The sequence below is a fragment of the Strix aluco genome, chromosome 3 (assembly GCF_031877795.1).
Source record: "Strix aluco isolate bStrAlu1 chromosome 3, bStrAlu1.hap1, whole genome shotgun sequence".
Taxonomy (NCBI): Eukaryota; Metazoa; Chordata; class Aves; order Strigiformes; family Strigidae; genus Strix; species Strix aluco.
The window spans coordinates 23,565,856-23,591,322 of NC_133933.1; the positions used below are offsets into that span (position 1 = coordinate 23,565,856).

The 25,467-nt window shown below is 42.8% G+C and overlaps 2 protein-coding genes across 11 annotated transcripts in view; one reads left to right on the forward strand and one right to left on the reverse strand.

The window, feature by feature from the left end:
• The window catches only part of CDC42BPA (CDC42 binding protein kinase alpha), a 191,502-nt gene extending 174,074 nt beyond the window's left edge, over window positions 1-17,428 (forward strand). For 5 of the 8 annotated variants that reach the window (XM_074817752.1, XM_074817754.1, XM_074817753.1 and 2 more), the window contains 3 exons: window positions 10,028-10,145; window positions 11,153-11,310; window positions 12,498-17,428. In XM_074817752.1, the coding sequence (XP_074673853.1) occupies window positions 10,028-10,145; window positions 11,153-11,310; window positions 12,498-12,629 (408 nt within the window). In that variant the 3' untranslated portion in view covers window positions 12,630-17,428. Of the gene's footprint in view, window positions 1-4,648; window positions 4,718-4,857; window positions 5,044-10,027; window positions 10,146-11,152; window positions 11,311-12,497 lie in introns of all 8 variants that reach the window. The other 3 variants (XM_074817748.1, XM_074817749.1, XM_074817751.1) reach the window with 2 other exon arrangements.
• A 2,788-nt stretch (window positions 17,429-20,216) lies between these two features.
• The window catches only part of COQ8A (coenzyme Q8A), a 47,754-nt gene continuing 42,503 nt past the window's right edge, over window positions 20,217-25,467 (reverse strand). For all 3 annotated transcript variants that reach the window (XM_074817759.1, XM_074817757.1, XM_074817758.1), the window contains 4 exons: window positions 23,785-23,892; window positions 22,931-22,996; window positions 22,098-22,184; window positions 20,217-21,623 (listed from right to left, as the gene is read on the reverse strand). In XM_074817759.1, coding sequence (XP_074673860.1) covers window positions 21,330-21,623; window positions 22,098-22,184; window positions 22,931-22,996; window positions 23,785-23,892 — 555 coding nt within the window. In that variant the 3' untranslated portion in view covers window positions 20,217-21,329. The remainder of the gene's footprint in view (window positions 21,624-22,097; window positions 22,185-22,930; window positions 22,997-23,784; window positions 23,893-25,467) is intronic.

Below are 25,467 nucleotides of genomic sequence, written 5' to 3' on the forward strand. Positions count from 1 at the left end.
AGGATGTAGATCAGAACCTTTTTTCACTTTTCCATTTCTTGTGGGTTCTTTAAAATATTTCTGGTTCTTCTCAAGCAGAGAAAATAATCTGATACTGATAAAGGTAGGGCAAAAGACATCCTATTCAACACCATCAGTAGCTGAAAGTTCATGGGAATCAAAAGCTGCAAGGACTCTTAATCAAGCTCCAAATCTGACAAGTGTAAAACGAGGAATGATTTTATCTGTAGAAGGGGATTTTCTAGAGTTACATGGATTAATATTTCTTCAGCTATGTCATCTCTAAATGGCTTTTAGCTTTGAATTAATTCTAATTATGCAAGCCTTGTATTAATTAGCTCAAAGGCCACATTTGAAGTTAGGACTGGTATTTGTTTCTTACCAATGAATATGACGTTTTGATAGAAATTCATGAGTCACACTTTCCACACTTAAAAGTGATGAGAAGACATTAGAAAATATGTTCAATGTAGGATTGATTTCTGCACTTGTTCCACTGCTGCAGCTTCTTTTTAAAGTTACTCTTAAAAACTCCTTTTTGCAAGTAGGTACCAATCTTAATGCTGGGAGATGTCACTGCAGATAAAACAAATCTGACATGTATTTTTCCAGCAGCTCCTTGCACTATCATGTTGTATTTGTATTCCTAACTTAACGGGTACAGAATCGCGTCAATCACGGGACTTGGAAGTGTGTGAATTTGAAAGTGTAATTTGAGATTAGGAGATAAATATTCTGTCAGATTAGGAAATAAATGTTCTGTCCAGGCAGCTTTTTCTTTTCCAGCAGCTCCTGTAAGGTATTTGGCTGGACTAAGTTTTCCTCTAGTCTGTTCCAAACGACTAACTTTGTTTCTCAGGCACAAAAATAGAAGAAAAGGAGTTGTGTGTACATATGATGTTATGTATTGAGTCTAATGTTTTATTTGAAAGATAAATTTAGGATTAAAAGAAAGGATGAAAATAGAGGACATTTCCTGGACAATCAGTACATAAGGTAAAGAATACTTACCCAACCCTGTGTACAGTTCATCTGTATGTGGTGGTTTCTTTACAAGGACATAAAATTATTTCACTAGATTCATACCTTGCTCCAAAAGGATTAATAGCTTTTTTTTTTTTTTTTATGCTTCTTAGCATGTATGATGATTTTGCAGCAGGAACATCTTCTTTGTATTTTTAAATAGATTCATATGTTTCAGAAGAAAAAGTATTTATTTTTAAAGAACTATGGGAAAGATTGCAGCATTTTACTTTGAGAATGCCTGTTTCTGTTTATGAAACTGGATGATAAAATACATTTTTGCATTTAAAGAGGGCTACCACTAGGGGGAACTACTAGTGCAAGGCTAACGGTTTTCTCAAGTTCTCTTCATCCAACTATTTTAGGTGATACAGCTTCTTTTTTTTTTTTATGAGATACTAGAATACAGAAAGTGTATGAAAGAATGGAGTGAGCCTTTTTATTTGCAGTTTCTTCTGACTTATTTTAGCAATTTCGAATTTGGTTGGATCTACTGATACAAATGTGTTCATCCAGCATGAGCTTTCACTGAAGTCAGTATAGTGCTATGTAGGCAGAAGGGTCCTTAGTAATAAATGGGTCTTAATAGAAAATAGATATTTTGATCTCCGTGTTGGATGAGATTGTCACAAACTAAATTGCCAGCTCAGCCAAGCTTTTATCTAGCATCCATGGATGAACTTTACAAAGCAAAAGACAATTTTGATATATATGTATTTATATTTATTTATGAATATACATATTCACTTCATATATGCAATGTGAATCCAATCAAAACTTATCTCTGCAGTCCCACTAACCTGCCTCTGCTGCCTTTTTCAGGGGAAATGCCAAAAATTGAACAAAGCACAGAATTAGAACTGGTAGCAATGTCCCTTGTGTGGCTGGGCTGCAGTATGTCGGTGGGCAGGAGGGGACATACACTCGTGCTGCCTTAACCTGTGGCATAACTGCCTGGTGGGTGCACAGCCAGTGGGAGCTTGCTTGCTCTCTGCCCACTACTGTTCTTAATGGTGTCTTTTAAAAGATCAACTTTAAAGGGTTTGATTTGTATTGTAAATGTACAAAATGAAAATTGGATAAATGGAATGTTTTAAACTCAGGCTCTTTGATATGTTGTATCAGATGCCTCCATGTGTGCAGCATACCTGTCTGCATGTGATTGCCCTTGCTGATGCAGCCACGCAAGCGGGAAAGATGCTTTCTCTGTGTGTTGTTTCCAAGGTCTTGGTATGCAGCAGGCACGTGACATGAACAGTGAGATATGCTTATGGCAAATTGCAGGCTTATTAACCTCGTCCCACATTGTTCTCTCTGTGAACAGACACCCTTGACTTCAGTATAGCCCTGTGTTTGGGCAGCAACAAACATGCCCAAAGCTCAGAGTGAGATCAGATTTAAGAGAGAAAATATTAGAGGTTATCAGGCTATTGTAAATTTGCATCCTGCTTTTCTTCATGGCGAGCAGTTACTCAGGGATCTGGCTTTGACAAGCAAGCTTGTGGGCTACAACACAACAGAAACCAGAAGTTCTTGTTTGCTATTACAGAGCCATAATCAGTACGTATTTGTATTCTATTGATGTGGATACTAGATCTGGATCATTGTCTTGTTTTGTACAATTTAGAATCGTTCCTGTTAGTATATCCCCAAACTTATTTATTTACATGTTTTTCTTCCCTAGCAGCCTGTCACCAATTAACTGGCCGTACAGTCTGGCCTCCCTTCTGCCCTCTTGTCCCTTGAAGCCACTTTATCGTGGATGCTCCTTTGTAGTGAAGATCTGAAATCTGGAACTGCACTTACTGCAGCACAGACCACCTCTCTGTGTACATCAGATGTACAGGATTGATTTTGCTTTCATATTCTGCATGCCTAAGTATTTTACATACAAAAGCTACTCTTGACTGCCATTCTATTTCAACATTATGCTTCAGTTGACCTCATTATACATGAGCCATTATACTTCCATTCTAGATGATGTGTGAAGCTTTGCTTGTTTCAAATGAGAAACTTTTAGAGTAAATGAATACTTATCCATATTTGGTATTCTTTAAAGAAAGTGGGAACCCCATGCATGCATCTAATGGTGAGTCCATGGAGAAAGTTCCATGGAGGATCATGTTTAAAATGTTGCCATATCGTGGCTTTCTCACATTCATGAATGCTGGCTAAATATTTTCATGGTCTGCAGCTGGCCTATCCTCTGCTTTTTAGCTTGTGATTTTAGACACTCTCTTTTCTCCCCTATTGGCTCTTAGGAACGTAGCTGGCTTTGCTGCCTGTTCTCTGTTGTGAGCAGATAACTCGGCAAAGTCTGCTTTCCTGGACCATTCCTGGAATAGTGGCTTCTTGTACTGATATTTAGATGCTGCTAAACTTACTAATAACAATTTAATGTATATTATGTCTTATATGCCATAATGTGGTAATTGATGTTTTGGTTAACACGCAAAGCCTCATAATAACTGTGTGTTTAAAAAAAAAAAAAAAAAAAAAAAAAAGGTTGGATTTTACCAGCTGAAATGAAGAGAACAGTAACAATAATGTTTGATAATATGTATTGGGATGTGACTTAATGTTCTTCCAGACTTTAATACATTCTTTAATACGTTCCACATACAAACAGTAGTGCCTTAGGTTTAGTGGAGGGGTAAGCTGTATTTTTACCATATTTTATTTTTTTAAGTCCTAACATTTCTAATGTTACTCAGATCTGTTTGTTTTAAGGTGAAGAAATCAGTTGGGCAAGGGGAAGAGAAAATTAGAAGTTAGAAATTAGAGAAGGCTTTCTGATTTGGTGGTAGCCATTGGGCAAACCACCCCCTTGCAGGCTGACCTGCTGAACACGTACAGATAGCACAGAGAGGGAGACCAAGCCTTGAAACGCTCTTCCGTTAAATCTGGATTTAGATGAGTTTAAATTACAAGAGCACTTGTGTCAGCACATTCTGTAGGGATGAATGAGAAATTGTTTCTGTTTAATTTGCAGGATTATTTCTCCCCTTTCTTCCTTTGTCACACTTTGGGAGCACATTGCTCAGTTGACCTATTAAAAACATTTGAATTTCCCAGTGTTTTGCACCTTATCTGCTGCGGGCCTAGTCTTCTGCAGTGCAGAGATGGCAATGCCAAGTCCCTTCACTAAAGCACTGTGAGGATTAAGTGAGTGTGCAGAAGGACATAGGCCTTGTGTTGTCTGTCTACAGCACATTGTCGCCGTTGTCTGACACTAACCAGTTCACCTTCCCACACGACCTGTGTCCCTATCCTGTTGAAACACTGTTCCCTCCTGTTAGAAATACTCTGTGTTTGTTGTACGGGTGATACTTGATTTTAATGGAATCGCTAAAATGCATGAATAACAGAAGGAAATCTCTTACAATCTTTAACTGTTGTGTATTCTCATCTTTTTTTCTCCCCACACCATCTCACCTGTGTTCACCTTCCTTTGTTTGTTATGTCTATTTTAGATTGTAAGCTCCTCAAGGCAGGGAACTGATGCTTCTCAACTGTCTGTAAAGCACCTTTTACAACTGTGGTGCTCTTTGAAATATCAAATAATAATAAATATTAGAATCGATTCCCAATGAGTTAAAAGTTTTATTTGTTTTTAATGTTCTAGCAACAGCAAGGGCAGCAAGCCCCTGTGACACCATGTAAGGAAGGTGCTCAGAGGACTGGGGGTGACAATGTAAGAACCTGTGTGTTGATGGACAGGCAGGGTTGCTGTCTGGCTGTCCTTCAGTGTTTGACTGCTCATGTGGACTGCTGTTGCCGATGTAACCTGTACAACCATCCTTCATTGCTTTCTCTCTCTGTTGTCTTTGATAGCAGCGTTCCCCTTATCAATTCCCTCATCATCACTCCCGTCTGATCTCCTCTCCGAGCAACTTTGAGCACATCTACCACATGACTGTTAATTCAGCTGAAAAATTCCTCTCTTACGATTCCATAAACCCTGCATTTTCCCTGCCTCCACGCTCTGTCCTCGGTACTCCAGACTTTATGACTCTGAGGGTATGAACGGCTGAGTCAGGTGTTCACTCTACTAACATTGTGTGGTTTTCCTTTTGCCTGGCTATTAACATGGGAGAAAACCCCTTGTAAGCAGTTTCCTTCACCCCTTAACGTTCTTCTGTCCCAGCTGATTTATTTTCTGCTATCAGCTGTGGTCTTTCCACAGCTCTGACATGCTAAGAAACAGGTACTTCATGGCTTCAGAAAAAAGAAGTGTAACAACTGGGCTGAACCTTTTGCTATAAGAATAGCATTTTTAATCACCGGGAAGGATGTGGGAGTTTTGAACGATAAGTTCTCTGTTCCACAGTGTTCAGCCTCCAGCAGTCAGTAGCCAGGATGCTGTGTATCAGGTTGCATTAGGATCATTAGGTTGTTCAGGATCTGTCTGTGTTGGACTAAACTTTCAAACTGTTTGTTTCTGAGGAAATCGTGTGGAATGTAAGAATTTTTACACAGTATTGTACACAGATTGAGATAGGCAGATGCAGGTTGTGCCTCAGTTTCTAGGTTAAATAAGTGAAGTTAGAACATGTACAAGCAAGATCCAAAATTAAAGATGATGGCAAATTGCTGATGTAGATCCTCTTAATCCTGGTAGTTTTAAGCAGAGTCTGAAGTAGGATACTGTTCTGTAGATGTCCTTCCAGTTGGAATGTAGACTGGGGAGATGGAAGTGGTCTTCTCTTTTTTCTTGTATTGTGCATCCTGGTCTGACTACGTGGGGGTTGCTAGGTCCAATAGAAACACAATTCATACTGAAACAGGCACTGAAACAGTGTACCGTGCTGTGGCCTGCAGTTCTGCCTGGGACAGATGCGCAGATAAATCAGGAATAATCTGCGAGGTAGATGTATGTGATGGTGGTTGGTTGCTCAGGGTTTGTATGGGTCTGAGCCGTGTCTGCTGCTGTAATGGAAACACTGCTGTTGGTTTCTGAGGCCTCTGGACACCCTTCAGACATGCACCGCAAACCTTCGCTGCCAGACTGCTTCGAGTGCCTTTTGGTTGCTGTTCTAGATCCCTATCACTGGGAAGGTTTTTGGATACGTACCTGCATATAACACTAGAGAGAATTTGAAAACGCAGGAGGAAAATTAATCTCTTCCATATTGCTCCAAAACAAATTTTCACAGCTAAGCTTTGACTGGTGATGTGCACGGTCATGTGTCACTCTTGTGAAGTCCCAGTTGTCACAACCATTAATATTCAAAAATGAAGTTGCAGTGTTTTGGAAAACGTGTCTTGTGATGACAGGTCTGTATCCATCCTGGCTTTTCTGCTAGGAGGAGAGATGCAAATACATAAGAGGAATGCTCTATTGAAATGCAAAAAAAAAAAAAAAAAAAAAGTACTGTTAAGTAAATTGAAAGTAGTTTCTCTCTTAGAGGGTCATTATAGGGTCACTGAAGCTGTATTTCAGTTCTGATTTTAACTGGTGTTTTTTTAATCCAACCATACTACAGAATTTTCTGTGTTTAATATGCAGTGATGTATCACTGGACTGTGACACACCCTCTACCTTCCCTTTCTCATGTGAGCAGGCTCCCTGGGATCAGTAAGGAATGACCCCTGGTGTTTCAGACAGTAACTTAATTTTTGGTTTAGGAGCATCCTTCATCCTGATGTTGCAGCCTACTAGCACAAATTGGAGAGAAAAAAAGTGAAGCGGGCAACCTGGAGTATCGAGATCTTGTACCTGTTAGCCCCTTAGAGCACTAGAGGTTTAGTGTTATATGAAGAAAAGCGTTTGTCTCCCTTGTGGCTTGAGGGTAGAGATGCTGTAAGCTGCATGGAAAGCGAGGCTGTGAGCTTTGGTTTTGTGTCTGTCCATCCTCCCTTTGTGTTTGGAGATTTTAGTGTAAGAAGGGTGGCACTCCCTCTGAGGGGACCGTGCTCCTGGGTACGGATGGGATATTGGAACCAAAACAGCATGGAATCCGTAGGGGAGTTGAGAAATGAGCCATTAACGTAGCTTTTAGATTTTGTGATACTATTTCATGGAAGAATTAAAAGCTCAGGTTTATAATGTAAGGAACAGAACACTACTTTAAAACAAAAAACCCAAAACAACAAGAAGCAGCATGATGGACAGAGAAACATAGGCAAACAATTTCCTATAGGTTTTGTAACTGTTTAGCTGGACCCTATACGTATGTTCTCGCCCCACTGCCTGAGAAGGCAGCGTGGGAGCAGTTAGGGTGGGTGCGAGAGCTGAGGCTGGGTAACGCTGCAGAGCTGCGGGCGTAGCAGCGACTGCACGGCCATAACCCACGACTCCACAGCAGCTCCGTTCTCTGGCTGGGAGTCGGATGCACTCAGCTGGTTCGAGTCTTTCACCTTATTTCAGAGTGATGAACTTTGCTCAGCAAGCAGCTTCTCTGCTGCTGATTTTTTTTCTCACCTTTCACCTTTCTCCATTTGGTTCAGCAGTGGGGATGAATTTTCCTGTTAGGATTTGAATTGTTGCTCTAAGTGAGGGGGTTTTGTCTCTCTCTTTAAGTAAAGCAAGCTCAGGTTTCTTCCCCCCCCCCCCCCCCCCCCCGCCCCCCCTTTGTTTTTAACTTGCTGCATTTTGCTGCTTTGTAACTACCGCTAATAACCGCCACCTATTTTTCTTTGAATCCCCTTTCTGCATCATGTGCATATCACTTCCAGGAGTTTTGGTCCAAAGTGCCAGGATCTCTGGCATGTGCTTATTTTATTTTTAGAGCAAAGAACAATGAGAGATTTGCTTTGTGGAGAAACTTTCTACGAGGAATTACATGGACTTTGCAAACTGAGGTCATGAAAAATAATCATCGTTAGAATACACTATTAAAATTAATGAGTCTTTTTCATGCATCCACCTGTTCCCTCCTTCCCCTGATGCCTCTATGTTGTCTGCTTAGTCACTGTTAAGGAGGTTAATCGTCTTATCATTAAACATAATTGTTCTCTTTGCAAAGTGAACCATTGTAGGTTTATACAAGTACAAAAGACCTTCCTTGCAACTCCAGTGTACTGACCCTGGTGCACACGTTTGCCTGGTGCCGCACTTGGCTTTCCTTTGTTTCTCAAAACACAGCAGTAACTTACTCCTTAGCCCATGAGTTCCTTTGTGTATTGTCAGGGAAGCCTCCATTGTTTATGTACAGCCAGGATCTCATACTCTTACCTGTAACTCAGATTGTTTATTGCATGGTGAAGGACACAGGAGCAGACATGTAGTATTTTGTACTCCAAAGTAGATTGGTTGTTCACATTTAAAAAAAAGGGGGGGGGAAGGTAAGCAAGAGACAGCAGTATGATCCCACAATTTACTTAGACTATTTTTAAGCCTTCAGGTATAAATCCTCATTGAGAATAGTGCAGCAGTGGATGAAGGGAGAATTAAACAGGGCTTTGTCATTGGTAAGGTCTCTGCTTCCCTTTTGTTGGTGTTTGAGAGTGATCTGGGAATAGGTAGAGGGATTTTAATTCTTTCTTGTTTGTTGCATGTTAAAAATCAGTCATTTCTAGCCCACTGGGAGAATGAGAAGCAGAGGGTTGACTGTAGGAGCAAAGGGGTCTGTTATAGCAACGACTCGTAAGGATCCTTGTAAGATGATTTGACAGCAGGTTGGTAACAATTATCTGATAAAGACTGAACTGTATAAAATCTGTTCATTACAAAGCCTCTATTTAGTTATCTATTTAAAAATATAGAGAAATGGGTAGTATCTTAGGGTCTCTGAGAATACCCTTGAGGGGGTGGAATCTTTGTTCTGGTCTGAAATTTCCATAACATCCCAGCTTAAAAGGCATTGCAGTTGCAACTGTTGTTTTGTGTGTGGCTACTTTATCTCAGAGTGAGGATGGGGACATAAATATAAATAGGAAGAAATTAACAGTTGTTGCAGGGGGTGTTTTGTAAAGTGGAAATAAAGTAATGCTCAGAACTACCTGCAGTTCTTTTCACGTTCTGCACCTGTAAAGGTTCCCTAAACCTAATTCTAGTTAATGCTAATGATTTAATAGTGCAAATCATGTTAGGAGCAGGATGAAATCTCATCTTTAGCCAGAGATGAAATGATACACGTGGGCAGTAGAAAGTCCCTCTGGGCTGAGAAGCCAGCTCATATACAGAGAGATAGGCTAAATAAGCTGAGAAGCCTTTTCCCCTAACGTCAGCTGTAACTTAACAGAAACAGAAATAAAATCTCCCAGAACTCACTTCAAAGTACTTTTTTTTCCCTTCTTTCAAAGACAACTTATGTTTAAGGAACTACTATATCCAAGTAGAGAAACTGTGTTTTATCTCTTCCCTCGGTAAAGGACCACTTCAGTCCAACTTACCACTTTAGAAAAATCACACTGGAACTCTGAGGATGCAAAACAGGAGCGATAATCAAAATATGTAGAAAAACAGTGACACGTGCTCTGGTCATCCTCTTTGAGCAGGCTGAAAACAGGAGGCTGATTCTCACTTTGGCTCAACTGGTGTAGGTCTGGAGCAATGCTGTTAATACCTTTGGAATTACAGAAATAATTGAAATACAGACTGATCCACATAGTGCAGGCATTAGGGATTAACATCATTACTGTATAAAGTTACACATGCATGGCACAAATGATAGCATCAAAGAGAGAAATTTTAACAAGATCCTTCGAAGCCTGTGTTCAGAAAGAATGCATTATGCAGTGTAACTTGAATGTATCTATAGCAGTTTAATTAGGCTTGCAAACTATCCTTTCAAGGCAATTCGTGAATTATTAGACATACTCTTTCAGTTGTCTGCATATGTCCATGTAATTCAGCACTTCACTATTGCGTTGCGTGTGCTTCCAGTCTCTGCACTAAACTCCAGAATATTATTTTGCAAATTTTGCTGACTTGCTGCCCAGATAATTCAGCTCTGGTAAGGTTGGGGTTTTAATGTATTTTGGGGCCTTACTTCATAACGCCCAAGGTTGAGCCAGCAGTCAATAAGTAAACATGTCGTTGTGTGTGTCTGCATTGCAGAATCTTCGGCCTCAGGAAAGTCGGACCGTATTCAGTGGCTCTGTCAGTATCCCATCGATCACAAAATCCCGCACAGAGCCAGGACGATCGATGAGCGCCAGCAGCGGGTTAGCAGCACGTAAGCAAACAGAACTGTGTTGCTTTGGGGTCTATGCACAAGTATTTTAGGAAAAGGGCTACCTGCATTTGCTTCTATCCATACTGCCCCTAGACAGGATTTTCAGAAGTGACGGCTGACTGTATTCCAGTTGAGGGTAAGCACAGTATTTTAATCCTGCTTTCAGAGGAGAACATGAATAAGCAGCTAGCACATTTGAGAGTCCCACATTTGTAATTTGTCAAATGTTTAAAACTGACGTTAGAATTAAAATTACAGTCTTACCCTTGGGACTACTTTGCTGCTGCAGCTTCAGTGTTTTAAATCAGTGGCACGTTGTTCACAAGTTCCGTGGTTATTAACTTTGTTGCTGAACTGTGTAGAGCTCTCGAGGCCTCTCTTGCTGCTAGTGCAAAGAGAAAGTAATAGAAAATTGCCTGCTGGTATGGAAGAGTTGCACTGCGTTGGAAACACCTTTCCTAGTGCTGCCGTGCTGCCTTTGTGTGCCAGTCAGCACAAGAACTGTGCTGAGACCAGGCAAGTGACTAAATAATGGACCGTGTGAAAGTAGAGGCTGGTCTGGTGTCCCAACATCCCTAGGTTTTTTCCCTTCCCGTGGCATACGCCACGTTTGTTGCACATTGCCATTCGCTCGCAGAAAACGTGTGTGTCTGCTGTAGTCTGTACCTGCCGGTACAACCCACCTACTCCCTGGGAAAGAGGCCACTGGAACTAGGCTGCCACCACAGCAGTTTGTGCAACTGCTGTCTTTGGCAGAAACATAGTGACTGTGTCTGTGCTGGGCCAAGTGCGCTAATGCTGACATGCCAAGGCAGGGACCAGAGAATCCCTAGGAGGAGCTGCAGCTGGCAGCAGACAAGATAAAAGCCCACACAGCCTGCAAAGGATGAGCTGAGCATCTTGGGACATGCTGGAGGAAAGCAGAACTAACCAGAGAAACAGCTAACAAATTTCTAGTACCTCGAGTGGGTGTCTGTAACACAGTTTAATTCCTCTGTGTGTTTTAGGGTCATCTGCACAAAATGGCAGTGCTTTGCGGAGGGAATTCTCAGGAGGTAGCTATGGAGCAAAGCGTCAGCCTATGGCATCGCCCTCGGACGGTTCCTTATCCTCTGGTGGCCTGGACCAAGGCAGCGATGCACCAACAAGGGACTATGAGCGAGAGGTGAGTGACAGGAAAAAGAGGAGAAAATTTAAGTGTGTTGATAAAGGTGAGGAAGTTAAATTTTGTCATGGGTTTGGCTACAAGTTCAGGAGTCATTGACAATGAAAATTTGGATTTCCTGTATTTCAGGCTATCCTGACAAAAGACTTTGGTCAAACTGTGTCTGGTCCTGTTATTTAACATGCAGAAAACTCTCTCTGTGCTCCTTACCTGGAGATAGGTGGGTAGTGAGGCTCCCAAAAATACTGGCCCACTAGAGCAACAGCTTGATAATGACCTGTCACAGCTTGAAGTGGTGATACTCCTGCCCTTTATTTGCAAAGACTCTTAAGCGCTTTTCTTAGCAACCGTTTTACAGGAGACCTTTTGTACTCGGAGTGCCTGAAGCTAACAAGGTAATTTAAGAATTATAATAATTTCATTTGGAGCAGAAACTGTATTTAATACTTTATATTTTGTGCAGAACAGACTATCATTATGATAGAACTGCAGTCCTGCTCAGTTCTAAACTCAGTCCCTCCAACCAAGGATGTTTTACATGGGAGGTTTCAATCTGAAGTTGGCCAGCAAAACTTCCTCAGCCCATTTTCTTACCAGAGTGGGAAAGTTAGAGATCACACAGGCTTTTCGTGGTACTGAGTATATGCTTTCAGTTGAAGCTGGAAGGCAACCCAAACTCAGACATAGTTGCATTCTACTGTACTCTGGAAGATCCAACTGCAGTAACTTGATTAGGACGCTTTAAATTAATATCGTGGGAGTGACACAGAAGAGGTAGCTGTGATGAAGCCTGTACCATAAAGATTCCTCGGTTTAGTGCAAGAGTATCTCAGATCATAATCTGTGAAAAGGCAGGAGCCGTTGTAGCTTCACAGGCAACCTGAAGTTTCACACTCTGCTCACCAAGAGGCTCTCCGCAACATGCAGACTGCAAGAATCCCACAGGTGCTGTGTCCTTATGGCAGTGTCAGTTATGCCTGCTGAAAGCAGAGTGATCTGACTGCTTACTCTAAAGTCTCCCTGGACCAGGATATTCTGAGCAAAAAAAAATTCCTCAGTATTTTTGGACACAAGCAAAATACATGGAGGCCTTTGAATCCAGTCACCTGTTGCTCACACCCCCTCAGTCACTCTCAAACTTGCTATCCTGTTACTTACTGGTGTTCTTCTGTATCTTTGGGCTGCAGGACTCTGACTCTCCGAGACACTCTACTGCATCAAACAGCTCCAACCTCAGCAGCCCTCCCAGCCCGGTTTCTCCTCACAAGACCAAGAGCCTCTCCCTGGAGAGCTCTGACCACGTGAGTTGGGACTCATGAACTGCTTCAGCATTCAGATTTGACATCACAGCAGCTTGCTGTCCCCATGGCTGTCCCCTTCACTTGTTCCAGTTCTCACCTTCATCATCCTAACCCTCCCCATTCCCTGTCTGAAAGTGATCTGGGAGTGGGGTACAGAGGAAGGTAAAAGCTGGTTGTCTTCAGCACCGTTCAGCACTGCCTCACCCTCCCTTCCCCAGATTTGAGAGCAGCAAACGAGCAAAGTTAGGGTGTTGGTAAATATCAGATGCTGTAGATTTGTATTAGTATTGGTTTCATTTTTGTGGTTACAGCTGCTTCATTTTTAAAGACATACTTATCCCACCCCCCCTTCCACTTCCCAAAAAGTAGTTTAAGTAGACCAGACCAGTATCAACAAGAGAAAATTCAGAGGGATTTTGTTTTCATACAATAGCTCATTGTACTGTACAAAAGTAGCACAGAGACCCCTTCCCCTGCATGGGGAATGATCAGTATGTCAGAGGCACATAAAAGCTTTCAGCCACCACGTTTGAATGTCAATCTGATTGTCGCCAGCAAATCCTTATTGATTAAAATGATGCATATTTTACTACAGTACAGAGTTTAAATAAATACGCAGATGTTAGAGTAAAATACGTATGTATATATTCAAAGAAAAAAAGCATTGTGTATGCAGCAGAAGATGGATGCTTATTTAAGAGAGCCTTTAATTTAAGATTTGTGTTGTCCCTGTTTTCATGCTCGGTAATATACAGACTTGGAGGCCTGGCCTAAAACCTTTTGCAGGACAGATATGCCTTTTGCGTAGCACTCACTGCGCTGCCGGGAGAGGTCCCTGCAGTGCTTTCACATTGCTTTACTTCTGGCAGTAGCATAACTGAAGCTGTAATTCCTACTTTCACGTTAACCCCCATCCTTTGCAAAAATGACAATTGGAAAGCAACCGCCTGCCCCGCCACCCAAGGGCACCAGTCGGCCAGGTGGCTGCCCTGGTTTCTTGTGTGCTGGCTGTGCGGCTGAGGAACCTTACGGCATGCGACAGTAGAGGTCCTGAAGGCAGCAAGGGAGTTCAATGCAGCAGGATTCAGCAGGAAAACTGTTTCCCTGGGTCAGCCTTTGACCGGGTTTAACTCGGAAGGGAGCAGTCTTCCACATCTCCTTGACCATCCCTAACCAGAAAACTGTTACTGTTGTTACCAAATACTAGTTGCTAATACACATCAGCCAAACGAGTGCCCTTAGCCCGAAGCTAGCCCCGGGTGGCTATGCTGTCACTGTAGCAACAAAGAACCTTGAAGACTGACCTCACACTGTTCACACTGTGGTAGTCAAAGATGCCTAGTCACCCACAACTGCCATGCTGGCAAGGTTGGTTTTCCTCTCCCTCCCTCCCCACGCTGTGGGTTTGTGCAATTTGCAGTTGTTTCTATGTGCTCACCTGCTGTTTGGTTCCAGTAGCAGGTCAGGCTGGAGGGCAGAAAGTATTGCGGTGGAACACAGAGCCCACTGAAGTTGCAAAAATAAATAAAAAGCTGAAGCTGGTCACACAGTCAACAGAATAAAGAGAGAGACTGATGTACAAATGGATGGTGAGAGGAAGATGTCTCGTCTCTTTAGTTAGCAAGGCAGATGCGTTTTTCATTTGGGAGTGTGTTGAAATGAGCCTCTCTTCTCAGTAGTATTGTTGCTGGCTTTATACTATGACCATAAACATGTAAGGGCTTTTTGTATTTAGAATACTGGTTTTTGTGGGTTTCGGAAACTTGTTACAGCTCTTATTAAACCATTCCCTATTCTTGCAGTCAGCAGTATATAGTGTTTCACCCACATAGAGATGTTTGCAGTTTTTCCAGTTTCTGTCTTCCCTAATAGAGGTTATAGGTAAGTTCAAACCATGTACAGTAATTTCCAGTTATGATCTAAATGTGAAACAGGGAATGAGACTCATCATCTAATCCATTTAATCATGCTGGGTCTCCTAGGTAAAATTTCTCTTCCACTCTGAATCAAGAGGCTTGTCCAAGTTTAAGCTCATTCAATGTTATTTTGGGACAGGAATTCAAGAAATGTTTTTTAGAAACCGTCATATCAAAAGCCTGTCTCTCTCCTGTTTGGGTTTTTCAGAGTAGCAAGCTGGTTGTGTTGTTTTCAAAGCTACTACTTTTGCAAGCCTGGTATTTAATTATTAAAAGCTTTAGCAAACAGCTAAGCACTCGAAATTAATTCCTCCCAGAAAAGTTTTCAGTCTTTCTGAGGGACAGATAGGCAGGGCGTTATTGGCATTATTAAAATTCCATATCAGCTTCTTTTTAAAGGCTGTGTATTGCTTCAAGTATAGCCACTGCTTTTTCCCCACAATTCCCTCCTTTTGGTGAAGCATGTCCACACACTTTTCAAAGCCTTTGCAGACTAGTTTTGTATTTACTGTATGTTGTATTTAAACATTAATCTTATTTTGGTGTTGAGAGAAGGCATTTAAACAGCAGTCATTTAAGATAGAGCAGCCTGTGTGACAGTCCCCTGAGAGAGGGTCACAGGATCTTTTTTGTGGATTTTTTTTTTTTTTGCAGTTGAGCTAATGCTCTATCTGAAAATGGAACCCAAAGAGCCACAACACAGCAAACAATTAAATCGAGTAAACTGCTACATTTACTCCATTATGGTGCCTGCAATCTATTGATAGCAAAACCTGACATTTTCAGGCAGAGCGTAGGTCAGCCGTGTTACAAAACTAAGCTCCGGATGATGAGAGCTCCCCAGGCCTACACTGTTTGTGCACCACACTTTCTAAGCCTTGGCAGTCTCCTTTAGGATTACTATAGTTAATCATTAGTTTGGTACTGTGCATTTTTATACACATCTGTTCAAAAGAGAAACAGCAACTGTTCTCTCAGTTGAAAAGCAAATGACCACATCACTTATTTGAAAACAGAAAAATTGTCCTAGGACTTGAATAGTTTTATATATTTGGGGACCATTTGATTATATGCTCAATTTTAAACCACACTCATCTTTTTTTTTTTTCTTGGTATGAACACTGAAAACATGCATACTGTAGCTGAGCTTTTTCAATACTCATTGGGCTAGGAGAAGTAACTTGGTCATTTGAACTGTAAGACTCTTGACTGGTATCTCAAAGACAGTTGTCTCTTAAGGTTTGATGTTTGCTACTTTGCACTGTAGCATTGCTTCAACTTCACAGTTAGAGGGCTGCATTTTGTTCAGGGAGCTTAAAAATCTCCCATTGACTTTTTGACTGTAGCATATGTTCTCTGTACACAGTATGTATCTAGCTGATTTTTTCCTTTTGGCTGAGACTGAAGGTGTTTGCATTTTTGACACTGCTTAAACATATGGGTTGTTGGGGTTTTGCATTTTTTTTTTTCTCTTGATGGCAACAAAGGATCTGAACAGATTCAGGCAGCTACTAAGGTTTCCAGGTTATAGAATGAAAAAGGTTTGGTACATAGTTTTCCCCTGCACGTGTGCGCACACAGATATGTGGCTTCCTTCCACATTTCATAAACCCAAAAGCAGGGTTACAGTACTCTGTTCTCTATTGCCTTTGACCTGTAGAAGACAGCTGGTGATTTCAAAAAAAAAAAAACAACATAAACAACATTCCTGAGGCTGTGGTGAAGTAGTTGCTGCTTTTCCTCTCTGGTAGTTGCTGTGGCTTGTTATGAATGTGCATTTTGCCCATTTTAGCAAGTTTCAAAACTGAGTCAGGAATGTTATCTCTTTCATTTGATTCTGATAAAATTATAAGCCAGGTGTGTTATTCTCAGGTATATGGCAGAGGGAAGTTAAAGGGTCTTGTCATACCAAAAAAGTCCAAAAAGCAGAGCGTATTTATAGAAATGTAGTTTAACCACATCTAACTGGTTCACAGAGGGTGTCAGCCTTTCAAAACAAAACAGCTGGAGCATTAACACAGAAACAGGTTCTGGCATCGTATTGTCTTGCGTGGCCAGACCCTGAATGACAGGACAAACATGCTCTTGGGTGGAAGAAAGGGTTTTTTTCCGTTTTATGCACACTGTTTCATCTTAAATACATACATTAAAGGTAAAATATATTGCAGTGCAAGTACCCACACCTCCTGAGCCTTAGTCTGAGAATCAGTGGCACATAGTAGCTTCTGCTGTGGGGTTTTTTTTTTTGTTAATAGGAATCAGTTCCATGGAGGAAATGGGACAACTTTCTGCACTAACACAAACTGCACCCTTCTGTGTGCTTTGTGTTCACACTGTATTTGATAGACACCCCCAGAAACCACTCTGCTGCAGGCTTTCCAGTCTAAATTCCAATTCTGTCTTTCATTCCAGCCGCAGCTCAGTACAACCTATTTTCATTCTGCATTTAAGAAAGTCTCATCCACAGGGAAGAAATCCACAAAAAACCAGTGTTGCTATTTCAGAGCAATTATACCTGCCTTTTTATGTATGACAGTTTCATATCATTTATTTTTAAAATGTTTTTTAGGTTTTTCATTGTAATATTATTGTACAGTTTTGCATGGCATAGATGTAATCACTTTTTTGTTTTAGAGTATAAAAGCTGACAAGTGTGTGTGTGGGGGAAAGATTCTGCTTTTTGCCTCTTCTCACTATTTTGTTTAATGCCCTCACTGTTGTAGGGGACATTGTAAGAGATTCTCTGCTACAGAACAATGATGTAGATTCTTTTGCACAGAAATATTTAAGGTGGAAAAGTCAACAATGTAAAAATGACTGACCACCAATATTTTATGTTGGTAACACACTTAATATTAACCTACTTTGATGTACTGCAATAAAACAGGGAACTGTTAGAAATGCAGATGTTCTGTCTTTTTTTCCTACCTCTCCACATTAAGCTTTGAGGAGGAAAGGGGAATAACGGTGTTGAAGTGTGTTGTAACACATCTGCACAAGTACACAGTGGTAAGAAAAGGGATGTATAAGAAAATGGATTTAGCTCTAACACCTTTCAGAAAAAATTACCAGATCCTTTTTGAAAATTCAGAGTATATCAAACTTCACCAACCTCCCTTTTCCTGACTTTTTTCTTAGGGCATCTGTTCTGCATCAATATTTGTAGTCATTGTTTCTGATGCTCCTCCTTCATTTAGTCAAATGTTTCAGCTGTCCTAGTGTTAAGAGCCTGGATTCTTACTTATTTCTGAGCTACCAGCAAACTGACTTTCACACATCTTTAAGTACATCTCAAAATACCTGTGAAATTTTGCATGTGCCCTGACCCTTTCACATCACCCACCAGTTCCTCACAAGTCAGTCTGGGACTTCTTCCATACCAGAGTCTGTCTGCTGGGACATCTTCCGTTACCCTGTTAGTGGAAGTCCTAGCTTTGAGCACATGCTTCAGCCACCTGCAGCAGGAATACCAGACTATGCTGTTACTGATCCTGTGCTGCCAGCAGTGCCGGCCTGGTCATTGTCCCATTCATAAGATATCACCAGCAATCCCCTCCAGGAACAGTCAGCGTGCTTCCCGCTTCATACATGGCCACAGGCCCCCTTACTCCACAGAAACTTCTGATCCTGTCCCTCTCCTTCAGTCAGAATTATTGCTTTCTCAGCCCCCCACTCTAGCTTATGTGAATTTAAGCCCATGGGCTCATCCCATTTAGGCCACTGCAGGTCTTTCCTAGCTGCTGTAGCTCTGTGAAATACCATTTCCTCTGCTGTATTTCTGCTTCCCAGGGTTCCAGTTGCACCATCACAGTGGTGAAGGTCTTCGGAAAGGGGCCTTCTGTTTCAAGGGATTTGGCCATTAGAAAAGCAGAAAGTGAACTTCCTGTTCAGCTCCTCAGCATTCATTTTCTGTTTTGAGGTAGCGGCCAGGTTGACTAAAGAAAGAAGGTGGGAAAAGCAATGCTACCACATGTAGCCTGAATCTTGATTCTTTAGCATGGAAAATCCCTGTCTTCAGAGAAGTCGATTTAACTTCCAGCTTGCCCTGTAGAACAAAGCACTGTTTTCTGTAAGAGGATTTTCTAGAATTTAAAGCTTGCTGCAGCACAGAAACATTCACCTCCTCAACATACATATGTAGTTCAAGCAAATGCACTAGCTGGTATAGAGCAAGCAGCAGTGATCACGTGTTCTTCCTCACTGTAAAGTGTCATGACTTTTGACTTGAAGCCAGAACAGTGTTTCTAGTTCATCATTTTGTCACAGCTGTGCAATTCATGTCACAAGTCTGGACAAAATTATAGAAATTAATGCTTTTAAAACATGCACAGGTGGCCAGGAGAATTAGGGACTGAGAGCTCTAATTAAATCTCCTAATAAAGAAACACCATACCTTCTGCTAGTTGCTACTCTTTAGGCAAATGCAAACTCCATTGTTCAGCTCGATGCTATTCTTAAACACACTCTCTCTGAAAGGAAGTGTTTGCTGAAAGTTAAAACACTGATGCCCCAGCATGGTATACAAAAGATCTGTGGTCCCATGAACCAGCACATACCAATCTCACCTAGCTGTGCTTACTGGGAAAGTAGTGAACTGTAACACTCTTGAGTTATTTTGCCTTCTTTGCAGGTTCTCTGCCTCTGAATGTTCCATTTCAGAAATTCTGTTCTGAAGTTTACCTAATCCAATTCCCTTGTCAGCTTTTTATACTTTGCTTTTTAACCTTTAACATAAGCATTCAACATCTCCAACAATTCCACTGTTTTTACAGCTGCAAGGTCTAGGTCCAAAGGAAAAAAAACTAAACGATGTCTATCAAAACCCAAAACAATAAGGAAAGTTACTCTATCAGTGTACAAAGTTAAACAGCTTAATGCAAAACTATTACTTCACTGAACAGCAGAGTTCACTGTTCTCAAAGGGTTAGGAATAACCTGACCAGTGCTTTTAGTTGAACTAAACAGCACTGCATCTTTTTCAACTAAGTCTTAAATGAAGTAGTTTATATGTTTATGATCTTGGAATAAAGGTAATACAATAACCTGTTTTCCTATTTCTCAGAGGTCCCTCCTGAGAGAGACCATTTATTCACTTACCTGTGTCTTTACCTCTGGAAATGTCAGCAGTCAGGATTTCTTACATACTGAAGTTTAAGATCATACAACCTCTGCATTCCTGGGCTGCCTTAACTGAGTAGGACCAGCTGAGCTTGCTGCTAAATATCTGGCACTTGCCAGGTAAGGACATCTGCTTTTTCTAGCACCAGGTAAGCACCAGTTCCAACAGCCACCCTTTATTCACAAGTGGAAGAAAGGCAAAAAGACTTGTGTCCAGGAGACTCATAACAGTGATTAAAACAAAGGAAAACAAGAAGAGAAGTCAATTACCAGGGATTTTCATGGCCAGACAGATGTTCAGGCTGATGTCCTTCTGGCTCCTGGTAAGCTTGTCACCATCACCGTTAGCACTAGTGACACAGCTGCAATGGAAAGATGATGAATAAACAGGCCATACATAGATGGCTTTACAAGGGTAGTAGCAATTCTTCGAGCAAACAACAAACAACTGCAACAAGAGGACACGTTGAAGCTTCTCCTCCTGCTCAACTCCTCTTTATCCCACAGAACAGGACATGATTCACTTGGCTCTTCATTACACACCAGAAGATGAAAAAACTGCAGGCAGAAGGCCCACCGCACAAGCTCTTTTTTATTGAAATCACGAAGTTGTACAGGTACAGGCTTTGTACAAAAAGTCTAAGAAAGTAAATTTCCTAGCTTGACTCCAATAGTTTAAAACTGTGCGTCTGGTTTTACATGTGTGACATTTCAGCAAAAGCTTGAAATGCTCATGAGAGACATTAGGTGTTTGTCTGCCTTGCCCTAAGTTCTGCGTAATACAGGAAAACAGACAGACACACTAGGTTCTTGGTTAGGAGTCCAGCAAGCAATTGGTGTCAGAGTTGAGGCTTACCTAACTCGCCCTCAGGAAAGCTGATACCTACCAGACAGTGAAGAATCCCACTATTTGTGCTCAGATATAGCTGTTGATTACATATTTGACTCCCAGAACTAAGATGGGTTGTGTGAGTGTACATGTGTATTTAAGAGATTGGCATTCAATTCTCAGATTTTTAAAATATTTCCTATGTTCAGCTTGCAAGCCAAAGAGAGGCAGAAAGCACAAAACTTCATCCTATGTACACACACACACCCCCTGCTTCCATTAAATCAATGTCAGGAAAATCCAGGAGGGTTCTTAGACTGCCACCACGTGACTTACAAAAATGGGGGGAGGTGGTGAATGTGTCTGTGGTAGGGTACATACACCTTGGTATTTTATTCTATAATTCACAGTATGAAAATTACTCAAATTCCACCTTGGCATGAACGAGGGAAGGTTTTTAAAAAACAATTTTTTGAGAATTACAAACAGGTTTCAGTATTAAGTTCTGCTCTTGTCTTCCTTCCTCTACTCATTATAAAACCCAATCAATATGCAGCCACCATCACAGTGTTAAAAATGCATTCAAGGTAGTCAGCTGGTGCCTTGAAACAGTACAGAAGCACTCAAGAAGATAGTTTCCTGCAAGCTGCAGACTGTACTGGCAGTCAGTGTAGGACAGACACAGCATGAAAGAACAGCTTTGTCCTTGTGAAACGCACACGTGGCTTCCAGGGCACAGGCTGCTGCATCTCAAGAGGATGGAGAGCTGGGGTGCAACACATGGGAGACTAGAATGCTCTCTGCAAGGCTCAGATGAACTGTGCCCTCAGAACAAGACATGTTAGTTCATTCTTACTACTCCTCTGGCTTCTTGCCTCTACTGCTCCAATATTTGCTATATGCCTCTTGGAACATGTTTTTGCAGGGAATTTTGGCCTTCAGTTTGGTGCAGATAAGGAAAGAACCTCCCATCTTCCGATGAAGAGAGTAGGTCTCCTCTGGCGGAGGGACAAGCCGATGCTTCAGCATGACTGGGATTAAACCATGGATCTTTTCAGTGGTGCTTTGGTTGCCGAAATCAAAAGGTTCCTCAGATGCAAAAGCCTCTCCCAGGATGAGGACAGCATTTAAGTGGGCATCTTCCATTTCCTGCCCGAAAGGAAAGAGGCATAAATAACATCACCAGCCATTTTAATCACCAGGGAGGAAAAGGAGAAATGTGCCAACAGCAGCAGCTCAGAAGAAATACCTAGCCATACCCACAATAAAGTAGCTTCCAGCCCCCAGACTGATAAATATTTGGTTAATACAGTTTTGGGCAACTAAACCTTCCAGAAGACCATCTGCCCAGTCATGAAATTTCAGCACTCATCACCACCTGCAGGGTCTTGCTGGGGGAGAGCAGGAAGGACAGTGGTGGTGGGGCTAGCTGTATCATCATTACCACTCTCAAAAGGAAGCAAAAGAACAAAAGCCACAACCTTTTTTTTGCCCTCCTCCCTCATCATCAGGGCTTTCGGACTGACACTGGCTTTTACCGCATCAAGAAATCTGGGGAAGTCCACAGACCCACAACAAACTTATCAGTGACCACCACTAAAAGCAGACCCTTCTGCTCCATACCTTGACTTCATAGCCAGTGAGGAATTTCATTTCAATGGACTTCTTCAGTACTCTCTCTCTGTCCATGTCAGCAGCTGCCTTGATTACCTGAATAGGAGGAACACTTTGAGGAGAGCTTGGGGATGACTGAAAAGTGTTTTCAGTACAGGACTGCTACGTAGGCTACAGGTACACATGCTGCCCACTCACTTCCTTGCCTCTGCCCTCATCTTCATGTTGGCCAGTTTAAGAGCTACTGGCAAAAAGATACAGCTGCTGGCTTTCCAAAGCTCTTCCCAGTAGGGCTACACATAGCCCAGAGAACATAAGGGACATCAAAAAACCTTCACAAACCAATCAGTCATCCCCCAACAAAACAGTAGAGCCAGCTTTAGGTGACATTTGCTGGCCCCTGCAGCTCGATTTATCAAGTGCAGAACACGGTGATCACGAAGGAAGCACATACGACTTCACACACATTTATCAGTCTGTAAGCAAGCCAGAGACAGTGACCAGGACAAGCAATTCCCACATACCCTCACATCAGAATCACTGAACTCTGAGTGCTCCGATGGGCTCTGCTGCCTGAGTCTCCCGGTAAGCAACATTAGTTCTCTGCGTTTGTCACACAATTTAAACATCCAAACTCAGATCACCAGAGGCTTGCAGCAGACATGCAGAAGGCTATGGTAAGGGATGAAACAGCAACAGACATCTCTCTTGCCTCCAGCCCTGCTTCCCTCTACACCCAAAGTGGATTCAAGTACAAAGTGATACAGCTAAGAGAAGCACAATTTTGCAAATACCCTTAAGCCCCCCAGTGCAGCACTCCAGAACACAGTGCAAGTCCTCACCTCTATGTAGACATCTGTGAACTTCTCATCGAACCCTCGTGTTGCTCCAAAGTCCAGCAGGGCCACCTGGAAATGGACAAACCCATCTGTATTACACTGCCAACCACTCAAGTAAAGCCTGACCTTAAGACAACCCCTGATGTCTTCAGGAAGCTCAGCTGGCTGGAGAGCCTTTCCACTGCAGCTCAGCTTCCCCCTAACTCCTTTATTCCCTGACAGCAGCACAAACATTTGCACTAGTCCATGGCAGAGGAGGTACGGCCTATGCTCACAGTCACACCCGCTCAGCTGATGATGCTCCACTCAGACTCTCTGGGTGCAGACAGAGCAGCACAAAACCTTTTCCCAACACTTTCCACTACAGACCTCAGGGATGAACAAGCAATTCCATCTGACCTGCAGGGCACAAGCAAGCAGCCAAACCCAACAAGCAGGACATCTGCAATTGCTCCCCTTATCTTCAGCACAGCATAAGACCAGAGCATTCAGCTAAAGAGTCCTTAGCTCGGGTGTGCCCTGGTAGAGCAGTGCCAGCTGCAACTTCCCACTGACCAGCTTCAAGACAGCCCCCAAGGCTAAGGAAGTAGCTGTGACTGGAACTAAGGCCAAAGACAAGCAGCCAGCCAGGGTTATGGGAGCCCTGCTCTCCTACCCAGACCAAGAGAGGACAAGTGGCAGAGGGACAGGTTTCACTGTCCTGCCTGCCCAAGGCTCAAAGACAGGAATCTGAGGGAATTTCAGTAAGGGCTCATTAAAGTGGGGGAATCTCAGTAAGGGCTCTGGGAGTGGGGAATAATCAAGCACTGGTGAAAACCAGCTCTTGTACAGGCAGAAGAGCAGCTGCATGGGCTTACCTTGTGCAACTGTGGGTCATAGAAGAAGTTTGACCAGTTTGGATCAGTCTGCATGTACCTGAACTCAAACAGCTCCCGCAGACACAGGACCAGGATGTTGTGACAGATCTTGAAAAGCAAGAAGAGAAAGCAGCAAGTCAGGAGGGCAGCAAGCCCTACTCACACTGTAATTTACAGTGGGCATTAGCAAACACAGAACACATCACCACCCTGGCAGGAATGATCTGCTCCATGCAGCAAAACTCCTGAAGAGGTGAGGGAGCACATCTCAGCAACTCCAAGCCCACACCAGCCATGGGACATCCTTAGCAGACAGCACAGGTGCCATGCAAGTTTTACATCAGCCTGAGCTGTAGTTCATATCAGCCCCTGGATGTGCCTCCAGAGAGGCAGATACCCCGTATCTGGCAGCTGAGAACAGGCTCCAGGGATCATCCAACTGCATGTGTCACTTTTGTCCTGGTCCTGCTTTTTACCTTCCCAGCTTTAACTACACACTAGGTTGTTGCTCCGAGAGCAAAGGAACATCTTCACAGTGCAAAGAGAGATCCAGAAGCAGAAGTGGGGGAAGCCAGCAGAGCACTATAGCCTACCCTGGTGGGAAGTCCTGCAGGACCCTGGCCAAAATGAAGCCAGTGCAGTTCAGGGGAAATGAGATGTAGTTCCAGGGCATTTTAAGTTAAAGGCCCGAAGAAGCTGAAGAGGAGAATCTATTCCTGTAAAGCTGCCAAACAATGTACAGAGCTAGGACCAAACCATTACTGAAAGGGGTCTTCACTAGATACACACCCCCACCATGTACTGCTCAGCCAAGTCTTCTGCTGGGCTCAGGACTGACCCAGCTTGAGGGAGGAGCAGCAGACCTACACCTTGGGACTGACAGGCATGGGGGAAGCAAGGGTAGCAGGCTCTGACGAGCTCACTACTGAATTACATACTACAGCAGAGCTTTTCTGTGAGGATACTTAAGCTGGAGCCTGTTCAGCAGAACTGCCAACCTCATCCTGCCTCTGTTCAGCTTCTGCAAAGCCAAGTGAAACACCATATCCAAGAGGGAGGGAGGAGAGTACCAAACACAAGCCAGACCTTGCTACACAACACTGCCATTTGGGTCAGAAGGCTGTGGGTCAGCCAGGCCAGTCGCTTATAGGAAAGAAGAGCTCCTGCAGCGACACCCCACCTCACAGCCTTTTAAAAGCAGCCCTGATGATACAGCGGCTCATCAGAGGGGACAAGCCCTAAGAACAGACAGTGCAGGGGTCACAGGCAGCCAGCTCTGGCATAGCTTCAAGCCCAGTGTGACACAGATCTGTTTATCTAGAGGAACATACTCTGCCCTCTTCCCCAGTGACCTGCTAACAGCTGACAGCTCGCACCAAGACAAAAAAAAAAAAAGAAAAATCCAAATACCAGGACAGTTATTTCTGCTACTAGAGCAGCTGCTTGTCCCACCACAGCACTCCAATCCCTTGCTATATTCAGCACCAACGCCTACCCATCTCCACATCCCCCCTCCTGTTTATCGAGACGTACTTTTCCAGCAGCCCTGTGCAGCACGGGTCAGTCCCGCAGGAGGGGATGACACCCAGCCACTTGCACTGAGATGATTCTGCACTCCTTCCCAAAAGAGCAGCTGCAAAACAAGACCCCTCTCTCCTAGCTGACAATCCCTCCCAGACATAA